The sequence below is a fragment of the Hypanus sabinus genome, chromosome X1 (assembly GCF_030144855.1).
Source record: "Hypanus sabinus isolate sHypSab1 chromosome X1, sHypSab1.hap1, whole genome shotgun sequence".
NCBI classification, from domain to species: Eukaryota; Metazoa; Chordata; class Chondrichthyes; order Myliobatiformes; family Dasyatidae; genus Hypanus; species Hypanus sabinus.
Genome location: NC_082738.1, coordinates 10,776,106 through 10,792,240, shown reverse-complemented (window position 1 = coordinate 10,792,240; position 16,135 = coordinate 10,776,106). Strand labels below are relative to the sequence as shown.

Sequence of the window (16,135 nt, the reverse complement as noted above, 5' to 3'; positions counted from 1 at the left end):
CAGGCAGTGGTTCAATAGATGCAACAAGTGAAGGGACGGAGAGAGAATGTTGCAGACTCACTGACCCTCCCTGGTCTCCCCAGCCCCTCTCCAGACTTCTCCCAAGGTGTGAACCCCCCCCCCCCCCCCCATGTGCCAGGCAAGCATGATCTTGACCACGCAGGAGCCCTGGAGAGAGGTTAGCCAAGCTTAAATTTTGGAAGCATGAGTTAATCTGAGATAAATCAGCAGGGAACTGAATAATTTGATTGAAATGTTTGAGGTGGTAACAAATGAGCACAATATATATCACCCTGACTGACATCAGCCCCAGGGTAAATATCAGAGAACATAGTTCACATAGCCCCACACAGATTAGGATGACCACATGGCTTTAAGATGGCCACTCAGAAAGGATCACAAGAAGTGCTCTATGCAAGAAACAGTAGAAATCCCTTAGGTGTTCATACAAATGAGCTACTTCTAACCTGCTATAACATGGATTAAGTGTAGTCTCATGCTATACTATGAACTAAACTATAGCTTTGGGGGGGGGGGGTAATAGATGATTGATAACATAAGCACACATTTACTGCAAGTGTGTACTCATTCTGGTCACCCGTTCATCAGTGTGGAAAGATTCACAACAACTAATACAGGCAGCCTGTTCCAAAAGGAACAACACATTGAAGAGAATCATGCTACTACTTCCTCTGTGATGACAAGCAGAAACAAGCATGGTTATGAACTATTTGTCATTCAGAATCAATGTTGAACTGACTTTTCATGTTAGACCTACGGAATGTTGAATCCATTTGCCAAGAGCAGAAGGATTCCCTCCCTGTTTACTGCAAAAGTATGTCTCCCTTGGCCAACATAAAATAGTACAGCACAGGAACAGGCCCTTTGGCCCACAATGTTGTACCAAACTAATTAAACTAGAAATTAAATGCCTCACTAATCTCTTCTGTGCAAACAATGTCCATATCCCTTCACTCGTTGCACATCCATGTGTTTACCCAGGAACCTCTTGAATGACTCATATTTACCTCCACCCCCACTCCTGGCAGTGCAATCCAGACGCCCAGCATTCTCTGTTTAAAAATCTTGCCCTGCACATCTCCCTCTCACCATGAATGCATGATCTCCAGTGTTAGACATTTTAACCATGGGAAAAAGATGCCAGCAGTTTATCTAATGCCTCTCATAATCTTATAAACCTCTATCAGGTCTCCTCTCAGTCTCTGCTGCTGCAGAGAAAATAACACAAGCTTGTCCAAACTTTCCTAATAACACACTCCCTTTGATCCAGGTAGCATCCTAGTAAACCTCTTTTGCACTTTCTCCAAAGTCTTCACATTCTTCTGAATGCAATACTCCAGATGTAGCCTAACCAGATTTTTATAAAGTTGCAACATAGCTTCCCAATTCTGAATTCGGTGCCTCAACTAATAAAGGTAAACATACGTAAACCTTCTTTACCACCCTGCGCAACCATCATCAGGGAGCTATGGACTTGGCCCCAAGATCTCTGTACATCAACACTGCTCAAGGTTTTGCCATTAACAGTTTTGCCTTTACACTTGATCTCCCAAAGTGCAAAACCTCACTTTTGGCTGGGTTAACTTGATCTATCCATATCTGAAACTGATCAATATCCCAGTGTATCCTTTGCCAATCTACAACACAACCAATCTCCATATTGTCTGCAAACTTGTTAACCCAACTATTCATGTGTTCATTCAGGTTATTTGCACACTGTACATCACAAACAGCAGAGGTCCCAGTATTGATCCCTATGGAACATCACAAATCACCAGTTAGCCAGTACTATTGATTGTAGTTCCATTCTATAACCTTACTATGTAGGAATTTCCTTACACTAGGCTTCAAAATGTTCCTGGTTACCCTGATGATTTGATGGGGGTTGAAAAATTTCATCAAGGTCTAATGACCCTCTACTCTGGAATTCTTGATGCATGTTTCCTGAGCAGAGAGTGGACATTTGCAAAATATATCCTTTTGTGCCAGCACAAATATAGAGAGACATGGAATTTTGATGAGAAGACTGAACTCCCACAGAATTCTCTATGTTTATTTATAGTCAAGTAGTTTACTTATATGTCAAGTCTGTCATAGCATCTCCTTTTAAAGAAAAATATCATGGAAATTAAATACTGAATCGATTGAGAACAGGAACACAGTCGAGAACTGCAAGCTCTTCCTAAATAGGCAATAAAGCACATGCAATATATTTCCACCACACCATTTACCTACTTCCTTTTCTGTTCAACGGTGTTTTTCATTTTGTATCTTCTTCTTGTAATTTGTCAAAGTCAAACCAGTTTCCTGTTTACCATCACACAAAGTTGTGGTATGTTTCCAAAGCACTGTGACTTGTTGTGTGGTGGTATCAGAATTGTTTATGTGACTAACCGTTAGACTAAAGGCAGTTATCAAGTTCTCCTGCTGAGTTCTTACATAGTGTGCTTTTGAAAATTTTCCTCTATTATCCAATAGCCTTGAAGGTGCAGATTTTTGCCTGAAGGGAGTTAAGAGTAATCCCAATCTCATTATCATTCAATAACTGAAATTTAACCTTTCTAGCAAGCATTGCTTGGATTCCCTCTAAATTAAATAGTCATGTCAAATACTATCACAGTTTTCTGACTTTGTTTTCCAACTATCAAACAGACTCCCTGTCCATTTTTCCATTCAGATATACCTGATCTGCTTTACCCTCCACGTCATTTGATTTATGCCTAGTTGTATGTAGAGTCCTTGACACAAAACTTTGACTTGGTTTTCTCTCTCCGCCGATGCTGCCTGAACTGCTGAGTGTCTCTAACATGTTCTGTTTTGATATGACTTGTGTCACCCCTTGACATGGACACAGGCATATCAGACCCCAATACAAGAATGCTCAAAGACAACATCAACGCAGGGCCACCTGGACTGCTGAGAACACAGCAATTCATGACTTGTCTCACAGAGGGCAATCACAGAGCTTAGACATTCTATGATGGATGTTCAAGAACACATGCACAGTTGAATGAACCCTTTCTACATAGTCTCTTGCTGCGGCCCAGATGTGAGATCTCAGAGCAGGGGTTGGGGATATGTCTGCACAGTCAAATTGGATCCTCAATTTTTCACTAGAAGACCCTGTTCAGTTGACAAAAACATCTCCTCCACAAACTCCATCAGCACCGGTGCACCACAAGGCTTAGCCCCCTGCTCTACTTGCTTTATACTTATGACTGAGAGACTAAGCACAGCTCCAAAGCCATATTTAAGTTTGCTGACAACACCGTCACTGGCCGAATCAAAGGTAGTGATGAATCAGCATATAGCAGGGATTCTGAAAATCTGGCTGAGTGGTGTCATAACAACCTCTCACTCAATGTCAACAAGACCAAGGAGCTGTTATTGACTTCAGCAGGCAGAAACTAGAGTTCCATGAGACCATCCTCATTGGGGAATCAGAGGTGGAGAGGGTCAGCAATTTTAAATTCCTCAGTGTTACCATTTCAGAGGACCTGCCCTGAGCCCAGCACACGTGCAATTACAAAGAGAAAGCATGGCAGGGCCTCTACTTCCATAGAAGTTTGCAAAAATCCGTGATGATGTCTAAAACCCTGACAAGCTCCTATAGGTGCGTGGCGGAGAGTATATTGACTCTTTGCATCACAGCCTGGTAGGGAAACACCAACATCTTAAAAAACGCAGTGGATATGGCCCAGTCCATAACAAGTAAAGCCCTCCCCATCATTGAGCTCATCTACACAGAGCACTGTTGCAGGAAAGCAGCATCCATCATCAAGGACCCCCACCATTCAGATCATGCTCTCTTCTCACTGCTACCATCAGGAAGGTGGTACAGGAACCTCAGAACCTACATCACCAGGTTCAGGCACAGTTATTACCCCTCAACCATCAGGTTCTTGAACCAGAGGGGATAACTTCACTTGCCCCATCACTGAGCTGTTCCCCAACCTATGGACTCACTTTCAAGGACTCTTCATTTCACATTCTCAACATTCATTGTTTGTTTATTATTACTCTCTTTTTGTATTTGCAGTGTGTTGGGTGGGGCCTTTCACTGATTTACTTGGATTTACTGTGTATGCCTGCAAGTCCACTGCGATCAGGTCGCTTTCACTGTGTGCTGCGTCTGCGAGGCTGAGTCGGGCGGTGCCGTGGAAGTCCATAGCGGGGGTACTCCCTTCTGCCGCCGGCGTGGGATGACGAGTCTATTGGGACCCTGAGGATTTCTGGAAACTGTGTGGTGGTTTCTTTCAAACTTAATGCCTTTTAAAATCTTTGGACTATTTTTACTGTGCCCATGGATTGTCTTTTTTTAATCAATTATGCTATTGTTTGCACTGTTGTAACTATGTGGTTTTGTGCAGGTCTTGTAGCTTTAGTTTTTGGTCTTGTTTGTCTGGTGGGATTGGATCTCCTTTCCGGGGAACGCGCTAAGACTGGAGCGCGATATTAATACGCAGCAGCCTCTCCGGACTCTGGATTGGGGATTGCCAAACGTTATGTGGATTTTCTGGTGTAGTCTGTTTTGTCATGCGTTTTTGTGATAACATTCTGGAGGAGCGTTGTCTCATTTTTTAACTGCATTGCATTTATGGTTTCTAAATGACAATAAACTAAATCTGAATCGAAAATGTATCTCAGGGTTGTATATGGTGACATGTATGTACTTTGATAATAAATTTGCTTCGAACTTTCAGATCAATGGGCAATTGGAGAGAGCACCACAGGCAGAAGCTTAGAGCTGAGAATGAGGCAGTGGTTGGTCAGGGAAGTCGAAGAGAGGCAATAGCAGGCAGGGTATCAGAGGTAAATGTCAGAAGTGATGATCAAGCTGATCAGGAGTTCGGAGGTCCCAACTGACTATTAATTACCTACTTACACAAATCCCATGTTTACTGCCCCACATTACCTGGGGCAATTTATAATGACCAATTAACCCACCAGCCCCAGATAACTGAAGTATAATCTCCCTACCTCTGTACTTAAACCCCTCAAAGCAAACAGTAACATTGTTAGCTCCCTAAATACCTTTTGTGAATCATTCACCTTGATCAGTTTGTACCTCAGATGTCTGTGATCTCTCAACATTTAGATAACATGCATTCTTTCAACTTTTTCTTCATAATGGGACAATTTTACATTTCTCCACATAATATTCCCTTTGCCAGATCTCTACCCATTCACATTGCTATAAAGAGCAGTTGTAACTAAATGGGCAAAGTTCTTTGTACAAATTGTGAAAGCTGATGAGTTTTGCTGACTTAGCAGCAGCTTGACATCACTGTTCAAGTCCAGTGGTTTTTGTAAACTGGGTGTTACACATTCACAGAAGAGTCACATACAACTTCAGGCTTCTGCTCAGCCCTCCAATCACAAAGATATTCCAGAACCAAAATTCTGAGAGTTAAAGGAGGTGATGGATCAGATAAAGAATTAGCTTAGCTTGTAATGATAACTGATCCTGGAGTGATTGGTGCAGTTAGTGGACTGGAGTACATTTTATGAGTGGCTGGAGAACATTTAATGAGTTTGAACTTCAGCCAAGGTGGTGGCAAATTGCTATCTGTGATTTTTGTGGTCTCTAAGACAGGAACAGCACATTTAAAGTTAAGGAGCAGGGACTGCAGGTTGCAGTCAATAGAATGGACTGGAAGGTGTGCTATTGAAATCACTAGCTGGACCGTTGTATTACTGGCTTTTCAGATGAAGTGGGTGATGCTTGGGGTGGGGGTGGTATCTTGAGCGGATGAGGTTTTTGCTCATGACTGGAGGTGTGTGAACCCTCAACCCTCCATAGTGTCTCAAAAGTACATTAACAACATACTTTGTATGCAAGACCAAACATTTTTGCTTTGTGCAGCAGAGTTTCGCATCAGTGGGTAGGCACTACTGTCACTAATGTGTTGACTTGAATGTGGTGGTGCTGGGGCCTTGGCACTTGGTTTGGTGACTGCATTGAAATGATCGTTGATTAATACACTTAGGTACATGAGCTTGTTAATGCAAATAACTAATCAGCTAATCATGTGGCAGCAACTCAATGCATAAAATCATGCTAAGTCAAGAGCTTCAGTTGTTCAAACCAAACATCAGAATGGGGAAGAAGTGATCTAAGTGACTTTGAGCGTGGAATGATTGTTGGTGCCAGAGTAGGTGGTTTGAGTATCTCAGAAACTGCTGATCTCCTGGGATTTTCCACACACAACAGTCTCTGGAGTTTACATAGAACGGTGCGAGAAACAAAAAACCTCCAGTGAGTGGCAGTTCTGTAGTCAAAAGCGCATTGTTAACGAGAGAGGTCAGAGGAGAATGATCAGACTGGTTAAGCGGACAGGAAGGTGACAGTAACTCAAATAACCACACCTTACAACAGTGGTGTGTAGAAGAGCATCTCTGAATGCACAACATGTCGAACCTTGAAGTGGATGGGCTACAGCAACAGAGCACCATGAACATACACTCACTGGCCACTTCATTAGGTATGGGAGGTACCTAACAGAGTGGCTACTCTGTATGTGTGTGCATGCAAGCACATTACACTTATCTAAGGTAAATCTTTCCTGAATAAATTGAATTAGACATTAGAAACATTCAAAATCTTTAATAATGTTAGAGTTGGGGGTTCACGATTTTAGGGACTGGTGGGAAGATGTGTCATCATTTGTCCAGTTCTTGGCTCTTACATTACTCACACACTGCAGGATTCCCCTCACCACCATATCAAACTGCTCCATCGATAGTTTGAGCTTTCACCTTTGTTACATAGAGAAATCCATAAGGCCCTAGTCATTCACCAACTTTCAAGGCTGATTTGCCCCAAGTTTATGAATTGTTTCTCATTTTTAGTTATCCTCTTGAAGCTTTACTGAATATTTACCCCAGTGTGGAGGTAACAGGAGGCTGGAACATCGTACCCAGGGCGCGACTTGGTTTCACACTGATCTCCCATTACTCTGATGAAAGAGCTCAATGCTGCCTTTGCTTCATTTGCAAAATCCTTCATCCAATCTTACTTTGTTAAGCATTTGCCCCATTTGTTTTCATAATGTGCAAGACTCACCTGCAGTGGACTTCTTCGCCCTCTTGAATTTGGACAGCCCAAGCTAGCCGAGTTCAAAATTGGTGGTAATTCACATCTTAACAAGAGGCCAAAGCAGTAAACCCAGCTGCAGTACTATGAAGGGTTAAAGTATCTGGAGTCTAAATCTAACATGTCTTTATAAATAGACACACAATCACATATCTTTAACATACAGACTTCCATGGTGCATTGATATTAATGGTCAGCATTATCTGAATGTCAATCCAGAGTCCATGGAAGTTGTGTGGAAAGGTGCCAAAACATCCTTCTCAAGGCACAACAAAACAGAATTAACCCCTTGTGTTCCATTGCAGAAGCTTTCCCTATTTTTACATATTAAGTTGACTTACCGTTATCAAATGGTTGAAACTTGAATCCTCTTTGCTACTCCACCCAGCCCACAGCCAATTCTTCCATTCTTTTCTCTATAATTTTTGTCCCACATAACTTGGCCTCACAATCTGTGACGTAGGTACTGTATGAGCATCACCAAGTGAAGCAGTCGACACTTAGGTAGCCTTTATTTAAATGTATCTGCATTACTCAAAAAATTCTCATCACCCTCTGAATAAACACCCTTGTCCTGGATTTCTTATTATCACATCTATTTACAAGTCCTAGACTAGTCTCCCCAACAAGTAGATCACATTCTCTGTTGGCAGTACTCTTGACGCCTGACCTCGCGCAAACTGATGGTCTCATTGGCTTGAGAATCTGTTTCTCAAGTATACTCCTCAGTTGATTTTACCCTTCGTGATCTATAACCAATCCAGGATTCTCCTTTCACACAATCACCTCTTCAGTGCTCAGCCCGACTGCATGTACTATGCAGAGGTATCAACCGATTTTCAAACCTCTATAGCCCCACTTCATCCACATGGGCCCAGATTCAAACTGGGCCCTGTACCTACCATGGGAGGTACAGTACCAACTGGCCAAATGAGTCCTTTCCTGAGCATTCACTAAGCTCAAGCACCCCTGGGTAGGCAGCTCCAACTGGTTATGCTTCTGCACTCTTGCAAATCATACAATGAAAGACTCCTTGCTCACTTCGGAGAAAGTAATGTTTCTCAGCCTGTGAAGTAATTCGTAAAGCGTTTGCCATGTAGAAAATGGAATCAGAATCAGGTTTATTATGACTGTCATCAATCATGATATTGGTTGTCTTACAGCAGCAGTACAGTGCAATACATTAACAATTACAAGTTACAAAATAAATAGTGCCAAAGATACTGAGGTAGTGTTAATGTGTTCATGGCAGAGAGGAAGAAGCTGTTCTTAAAACACAGAGTGTGGGTCTCCAGACTCCTGAACCTCTTCAGCAAGGTGAGTGCATGTCCCGGTTTGTGAGGAGTGAAGGATGGCGAGGGAAGCAGACTAAAAAGTTTGCCCACAAACACCCATTAACTAAATCGTCCTGATCCTCTTGCCTCGTTCTCTCCATGACTCCATGGGAAGAAGAGCACAGGATTGATACACCAAACTGCAAGTGCAGGTTTCTGTGGTGAGATAACTCAAGTGGCCTTTTCTATCTGCAACTGCCTTTCTTTCACAAAAGGTCCTTACAGCAGTAACAAGGGGCCCAGCAGCCTCGAGATGGGGATGTCTTCTTCTGGAAGCGCTAATCCCATCTTGTTTTAATACAAGTAGAGGGGTGGTACAGAGGATAAGAATCTGGTTTAACCCCCTATCATTAAAGCATTTGGTTTCCTTATATTTAATGAATGTGATCATTCCCCAGTGCTGTTGGAGTTAACATTTTAGAGTACAGTTGAGCTGACACTGCGTGAAATTTTGGTGGATGTTTACGATTTGTGTTCCTTGGCTCTTATTTATGGGCATATTAGAATGATGTTAGCCAGAGAACCTCAAGGTAAAGAAATACACATGTCAGTATAGTTTAGTTCAGAATGAAACATGATATGGTATCATTAATTATTATCGCCAGCACTTTATGATAAATAGACATGCATTTTTTTTAAAGATTAAAAGGCAACTCAAATTGGAAAGAGACAACAACAAAGTTTAGCTTTATTTGGGAAAAGATAGGACTGTTTATATTTTCTGCAGTAAGACAAGATGGTGGAATAGCTCTGCTGAGACATAGCGAGGGTCTGAAAGACCAAATGGCCTCCTTCTGGGACATAAGTGACTAAGATATTGTGTCTACCTTGTAATGAAATGCTGTATAACAGAATGAGGCCTCAGGAATCATGTTGAGCTATCACCAGCTCAATAGAAATTTGGTCTCTCATAGCAAAAAGCATGACTTGGGCTGCCTGTCCTTGTTCAAAGTTCTCTTGCTACTTTGTTTTGGACAAGATCACAGGATTGTCATGGTTCAGCCATTATTCAATTTTCACTACATTCCAGTGATATGAAGTGAGGGACATATGGAGGGAATAGCCTTGCTCTTCAATTAGCTCCATTGGATCTTTTACATCCACCTGCCAGGGACTCACTTTAACATCTCATCCAAAACACAACATTTTCAGTGCTGTCACAAGAGACTGCAGATGGTGGAATTTGGAGCAAAATACAATCTGCTGGAAGAACTCAGCAGTATCTGGCAAAAACCCTGCATCAGGACAAAGAGTGGAGAGGAGAGATGGCCAGTTAAAGAAGACAGAACTGTTGCTTCCCCCTCTTTCACTGCTGCTCTGGACTGACATTCTGCACTCTAACCCTGGGACTGGAACACCTTGACACACATTTAGATTCAGATTCAGAGCTGTCAGCAAGCACAGCCCACATATTGTTGATCAGCAGGATCTGACAAGGATGTAAATGTTCTCCCTGTTGCTTTATAGTTAGGTAACCCTCGAGAGGAATGGATCAGATGACTTGTCTCAGGCACAAAGCCTCAGCGACCAGGACCATGCGTTAATTATGACATGGTATCCTCTCAAATATATGGACAGCCATGAGCTTGGCACGTCCATTGAACCCTAGGAGAGGCTTTCCACAATACCCAAGAATGACACATTGCAAAAACTTGATTAGACTTTACAATATAGAAACAGGCGATTCAACTCAACTGATCCAGAGTGGTGTTTATGCTTCATGTTATCTTTCCCCAACACATTTGGCCAGCTTCCCCTTAAATGCTTCTTACTAATTACCTTGTCTAATTCATGCTGCAGCAAGTTCCACCAAGGAAAAACCAATTAATATTTCTGTCCTAAAGATGCTCAGAAGAGATGAGATGTATCATTAAGTAACATTATTCCTGACTAAACTCAATGGCCCCCCAAAATAGAGATCAACTCAGGCATAAAAATCAAAACCCCAATCAACACCCAGCTGGAAACTGCTCCACGTCTAGGTAGTCAGATATGGAAAATATTCTAACCTCACCTAACAATATTTGTAGAAAAACAAAAAAAAAGACAAAACAGATCACTGTGGTAATACCAAGTTCACCAGCCTGACCCAGGTGTGCTCGATGTGTGCTCCATGCTTTTTCCAGCTGATTGTATATACAGGGAGGTCAGAATGAGTGAGTGAGCTGATTGGCAAGAAATGTCTCAGAAGAGGGCCCTGCATGATCTTCCAACATAAACCCTGGACCCCGGCTGCCCTCTTCCCTTGGAAACAGGGCAGTCTCTCAGGAATCTAGAATCCTGAGCTGCTCTTAAGATAGTCCCCACGACAGTAAAGATCTAATGAGATAGGTGGTGCCACAAACACAAACCAGCCATAGTATGTAGACTTTAATAATTATTCAATAGTATTACATGCAATACCAAACTGAAACCAAGGTGGAGAAAATCTCTCTCCTGCATTGCTGTCAGTCAGCACAATATCCATTCTCATTTCTCACACTGTTATACCATCCTGGAGGCCACTCAACCCAAAGTTATGATGATTCTCTGAGCGAGCATGAACACACACGTCCCATTTTCTCACTTCTCTCTCTGAGAGGCCTAATCTCACACAATCTTTTCAACCCCTCCCCCCCCCACCTACAGTACTTGCCAATAAAAATTAAACAGTAAGAGTGCTGCCTTGTTAATACATACTCAGTGATTTGAGGGCACACCAACCAAGATGGCAGAGACACTTTTTCAAACTAGTCTGGCCAATCTTCTGATGTGTCATGTGCCTCTCCTTGATATTCCACCGTATACACCACACCCCACTCCGTACTATAAATTCAATTATATCATATGCCTCTCAGCAGTACAAGCTCTGACATATCACACCTAAATCTGCAGTACAATTCATTACTTGCAACTCTTTGATTTACTCTATAGTCACTAATATAACCAATATGGAGGAAAATCACTTCACTAATGGACAAAATGTCATAAATACAGTGCAAAAGCTCACATGCTTTCTGCACAGATCAATTATCTTTTAAGAAGATTTTTGCACACTTCAAAGGACAGGCCATTTTGAAAGATTAATCGGAGGACCAAGACATTGTTATGATCAAAGGCGTTATCTTAAGCATTAACTCTGTTTCTTTCTGTATAGATGCTGCCTGACTTGTTGAATATTTGTACCTCCTACACCTGGCTCATCATACCACACTCTTCCTCTGTCCACCAATCATCTACCAGCTCCTATCTTACTCCTCCTAGTATCTTCCTCACACCGGCCACCTCTCCTCTCCATTCTCAGTCTGATGCAGGGTCTTGACCTGAAGCACTGACAATTCCTCTCCCCCCCCCCCCCCCACCAGACACTGCCTTACCCGCTGAGTTCTTTCAGCAGCTTGTTTGTTTTGTTTGCTGATTCCAGCATCTGTAGTCTATTCTGTCTCCATTTTATTAAAACACGTCGTGTTAGCCAGAGCTCAATTTGTAGCACCCTCAGCCTAGAGTCAAAAGCTGCAATTAACTCCAGATAATTCACCACTAAATTTAGGTACAGCACTGCAAAAAAAGGTTTTATCCAAAGGCCCTGACTTTAAAAAAAGATGTAAAAGATCTCAATGATTTTGAAGAAGAACATGATCAGTGTCAGCTTCACTAATGATCTTCACTCCATCACAATGCCATTGGAATTGAACTCCAAACTCTAATACTGTAATAGCATCACATTCTAACCGCTACTCTACCCTGGTACTGATAGGTGGCAAGTACACTTGTGCAACACACAATTTCAGGCAATGACCATCTCCATCAAGAAAGAGTCCAGCATCTAGCAACACTGAATGGCATTCCCATCACCAACATTCTGAAGGTCACTACTGACCAGAAACTCAACTGGACCTGCCAATTCTTCCACCACCCACAAGGCACAAGTCAGGAGTGTGACATCTTACATGCCTGGTTGATTCTCAAGAAATCAACACCAACTGGGACAAAGCAACCTGCTTGATTGTCAAATCTACTTACCGCCCTAAACATTCATCTCCCCCGCTCCAGATGCACCATAGCTTAAGTATGTACTATCTACAAAATGTACTGAATTTACTCAGCAAAATTTCCTAAACAGCTCCTTCTAAACCAGCACCCTCTACTGCCTCAAGGACCAGGGCCTCAGACACAGAGGAACACCACTATCTATCTGAAGGCTCATTTCCAGGAACACCATCCTGATGATTTGGAAATGTATCACAATATTTCTCCATTACTGCATCCAAATCCTGGAACTCACCATCACACAGCAACTTCACCAAAAGGACTGCATCACATCAAGGTAACTCACTACCACCTTCCCAGAGCAACCATGCATGGGTAACATAGGAAAGACCATATCCCTTCAATGAATAACCAAGCTGTTTGTAAGAGTTCCAGATATACAAATTGGCTACTCTATCTCCTGCACTCCAGCTATTTGGATATAAATTACTTTGGGACACACTACAAGTATAATCATGCAAACATATTGCAATACATAGGCATGGGCGTGTAAAAGCAATGTATTAAAACTGATAGTGTTCATGTATTATAACCAAACCATACACCACCACAAGCACGCCTATATTTTCAGACATTTGTTAACAGTATACAACCACTTGGAATGCACGCACATGCATGCTACTCTGCTTCAAACATACACCAACACTCTTCACAGATTACACTGCCACACAGCTTGCATGCAAAAACCCTGTCAAACTTTGCGGTGGAGCCGGAGCTTCGAGTCCTACGCTAAGGTTACACCCAGAAGTGTGGGACAATGGCGGGAGGGGGTCACATTACCGTGCAACAGTGGTCGCCTGCAGCAACAGTCAGATGGGCTGAGAGTGTCATTCCCTGTAAGGAACTCCGCTTGGCTTCACATCTGACTGCTCTCACTGTGCTCGTTTAGAAACGGTTCAGATACAGCCCCAACAGATCTCAAAGGAACCCAACCCCAGAGATGTGGCTGAGCGCAGGGTCATGATTCATGGGCAGACACGCAAAGGTCCACTGGCTGACGGTGGCCGGGGGAAACCCTGGCACTGTGTCCTTCTTGTCTCACATTAGTGCAGTTCCAATGACTCTGCAGATCCTTCACGAGTTGGGAACCCCAACCACAGCACATGCTGACACTGGCCTCCTCTCCCTTCGTCTGGGCTCGGTTCCCCAAACGCAGGCTTTCACCATCATCATGTCAATCACCAGAGCCTCCAGCAGATCACTTTCATTTACCCTGGGTGGCAGAGGCAGTGGGAGGGTGTGTGACCACACCTGACGGTGGAGAGGATGGGTCGGCTATTGTTCAGCAGAGTCCCGGCTTCAGCGAGTGCCCGCTCCACCCTGACCATCGGCTACAGCGGTGAACACCCACCACCTCCCCCAGGAACGGCTGCAGACCGAGAGCCGGGCATCCCGGCAGCCGGAGAGAGAGGCGGGACGCAGCAGCCGTGGGCGAGCGGGACTGCACTGGAACAATGGCCGGCTGTGTGTGCCCGGGTACCGGGCGGTCTCTCTCCGGCAGCTCCGAATCTTTGCATTGAGATGAAAGCAGATGTAGCCCGTGGCCGGACTCCACTTTCACCAACCCCAATCCCACCCCACCTCCTTCACCAGGCGGCCCGGCCGATTGACTGCATGCGCTCACCATATGGATGTCCTCCGGGTGCAGATGTCCGTGGGCTTGGGCTAAGAACCGAGTTCCTCCGACAGTCAGCGTGAAGCTCCCCGTTTGTCAGCCCCCGGCAGAAAGCAGCGACTGTCGGCAGGATGTGGCCGCTGATTGGCTCCCGCCCTCCAATTCCTTTTAGAAGCCTGCTGTCGGCTTTATTTTCGTCGTCCGTGAGAAAAGAACCAATTCCCGTTTCTTAGGTACCGGCTTCAGACGTGCTCCGTTCCTAAAAGCAGCACAACCTTCGCCCCACTCATCTGTGGTATCCTGCAGAGGTAACCTTACGTTGTGATTGGAGTTAGGATTGTCCCAATTCTCCAGGGACTCGCCAACAAGAAGAAATGCAATCCCTGGCGCCGAGTAAGGCTATGCCCTCTCTCAGAGTATTTGCATCAGTCCGTTCGCCAACCTGTCTCAATTTTACTGTCATCTTTCACACCTTCTCTATCACCTGCCGGACTCTATCCACCCCTCCTCTCTCTATGTTCAGATACAGTAGTTCCGACCTGAAATGTCCTCCATAGATGCTACTCAATCCACTGATTTCTTCACTGAATAAGCAGATTGTTTATTGGTCCAGATTCCAGCATCTGCGATTTCCATTTCCCCGGTTATTTCATTGCAACCTACTCTCTCTCACGTCCCATCAACTTCCTCTAGGTACTCTCACTCACCCATACCGAGCGCCGATTAACCTACCAGCATTTTTTTTTGGAATGTGAGAGGAAAGTGGAGCATATGATGGACACAGGGAGAACTTGCAAACAGCTGAGGATCGAACCTGTGAGGCAGCAGTTGTATTGCCGTGCTAACCTGCCATCTAGTACAGCCACACAGAGAAATTTTTTCGACTTCTTGAGTCTGTTCCATTTGAGATCCTGGTCAGTGGTAATCCCCAGAATGTTGTTGGGTGTCAATGAGAGGTGGATGGACTCTCTCTGCATCCAGTCATGGATTTGTATTGCGTGAAAACAGGCCAGTCGGCCCAACATATCCATGCTGATCAAGTTGGCTTAATGAACTAGTCCCATTTGCCTGCATTTGGCTCATCTCTCTTCTCAACTTTTCCTATTCATATACCTGTCCAAATATCTTTTAAATGATGGATGACAATATCTATATTTTTATTCTACTCATGCTCCTCCCAACTGCTTCCCATTCCCACCATAGTTTCCACCACTCATCTGCATACAATTTACAGCACCAAATTAACTACTACCTTAGGGATTGGATGGTAACTGGAGTACCCAGGGGAGAACCCAGGTTGTCACAGGGAGAACGTGCAAACTCTACACAGGCAGGATGATGTCAAGATCAAAACTGGAGTTGGGAGGCAGCTGCTGTACCTGGTGTGTTACTGCACCGTCCTTGTTGCAGAAGGTAACCACTGCTCAACACTTACATGACACATATAGTATATTATTTTGCATTTATCATTCCAAGCCTAAACATTATTAGTTTACAAACATGAACTGCTTCATTTCTCTGAGGAGATGGGGAAAGAAGGTTGGTGGTGTTGTGGATGGTGTAGAGGATTGTCGAAGATTGCAGAGAGACATTGATAGGATGCAGAAGTGGGCTGAGAAGTGGCAGATGGAGTTCAGCCCGGAGAAGTGTGAGGTGGTACACTTTGGAAAGACAAATTCCAAGGCAGAGTACAAAGTAAATGGCAGAATACTTGGTAGTGTGGAGGAGCAGTGGGATCTGGGGGTACATGTCCACAGATTCCTGAAAATTGCCTCACAGGTAGATAGGGTAGTTAAGAAAGCTTATGGGGTGTTAGCCTTCATAAGTCGAGGGATAGAGTTTAAGAGACGCGATGTAATGAAGCAGCTCTGTAAAACTCTGGTTAGGTCACACTTGGAGTACTGTGTCCAGTTCTGGTCGCCTCACTATAGGAAGGATGTGGAAGCATTGGAAAGGGTACAGAGGAGATTTACCAGGATGCTGCCTGGTTTAGAGAGTATGGATTATGATCAGAGATTAAGGAAGCTAGGGCTTTACTCT

The 16,135-nt window shown here is 43.8% G+C and overlaps 1 protein-coding gene across 1 annotated transcript in view; it reads right to left on the bottom strand.

Annotated features, from left to right (window-relative positions):
• limd2 (LIM domain containing 2) overlaps window positions 1-14,624 on the bottom strand; it is a 37,887-nt gene extending 23,263 nt beyond the window's left edge. Inside the window, exon 1 of the mRNA XM_059955768.1 lies at window positions 14,105-14,624. Within this exon, the coding sequence (XP_059811751.1) occupies window positions 14,105-14,107 (3 nt within the window). The 5' untranslated portion in view covers window positions 14,108-14,624. The remainder of the gene's footprint in view (window positions 1-14,104) is intronic.
• Window positions 14,625-16,135: the final 1,511 nt, after the last annotated feature.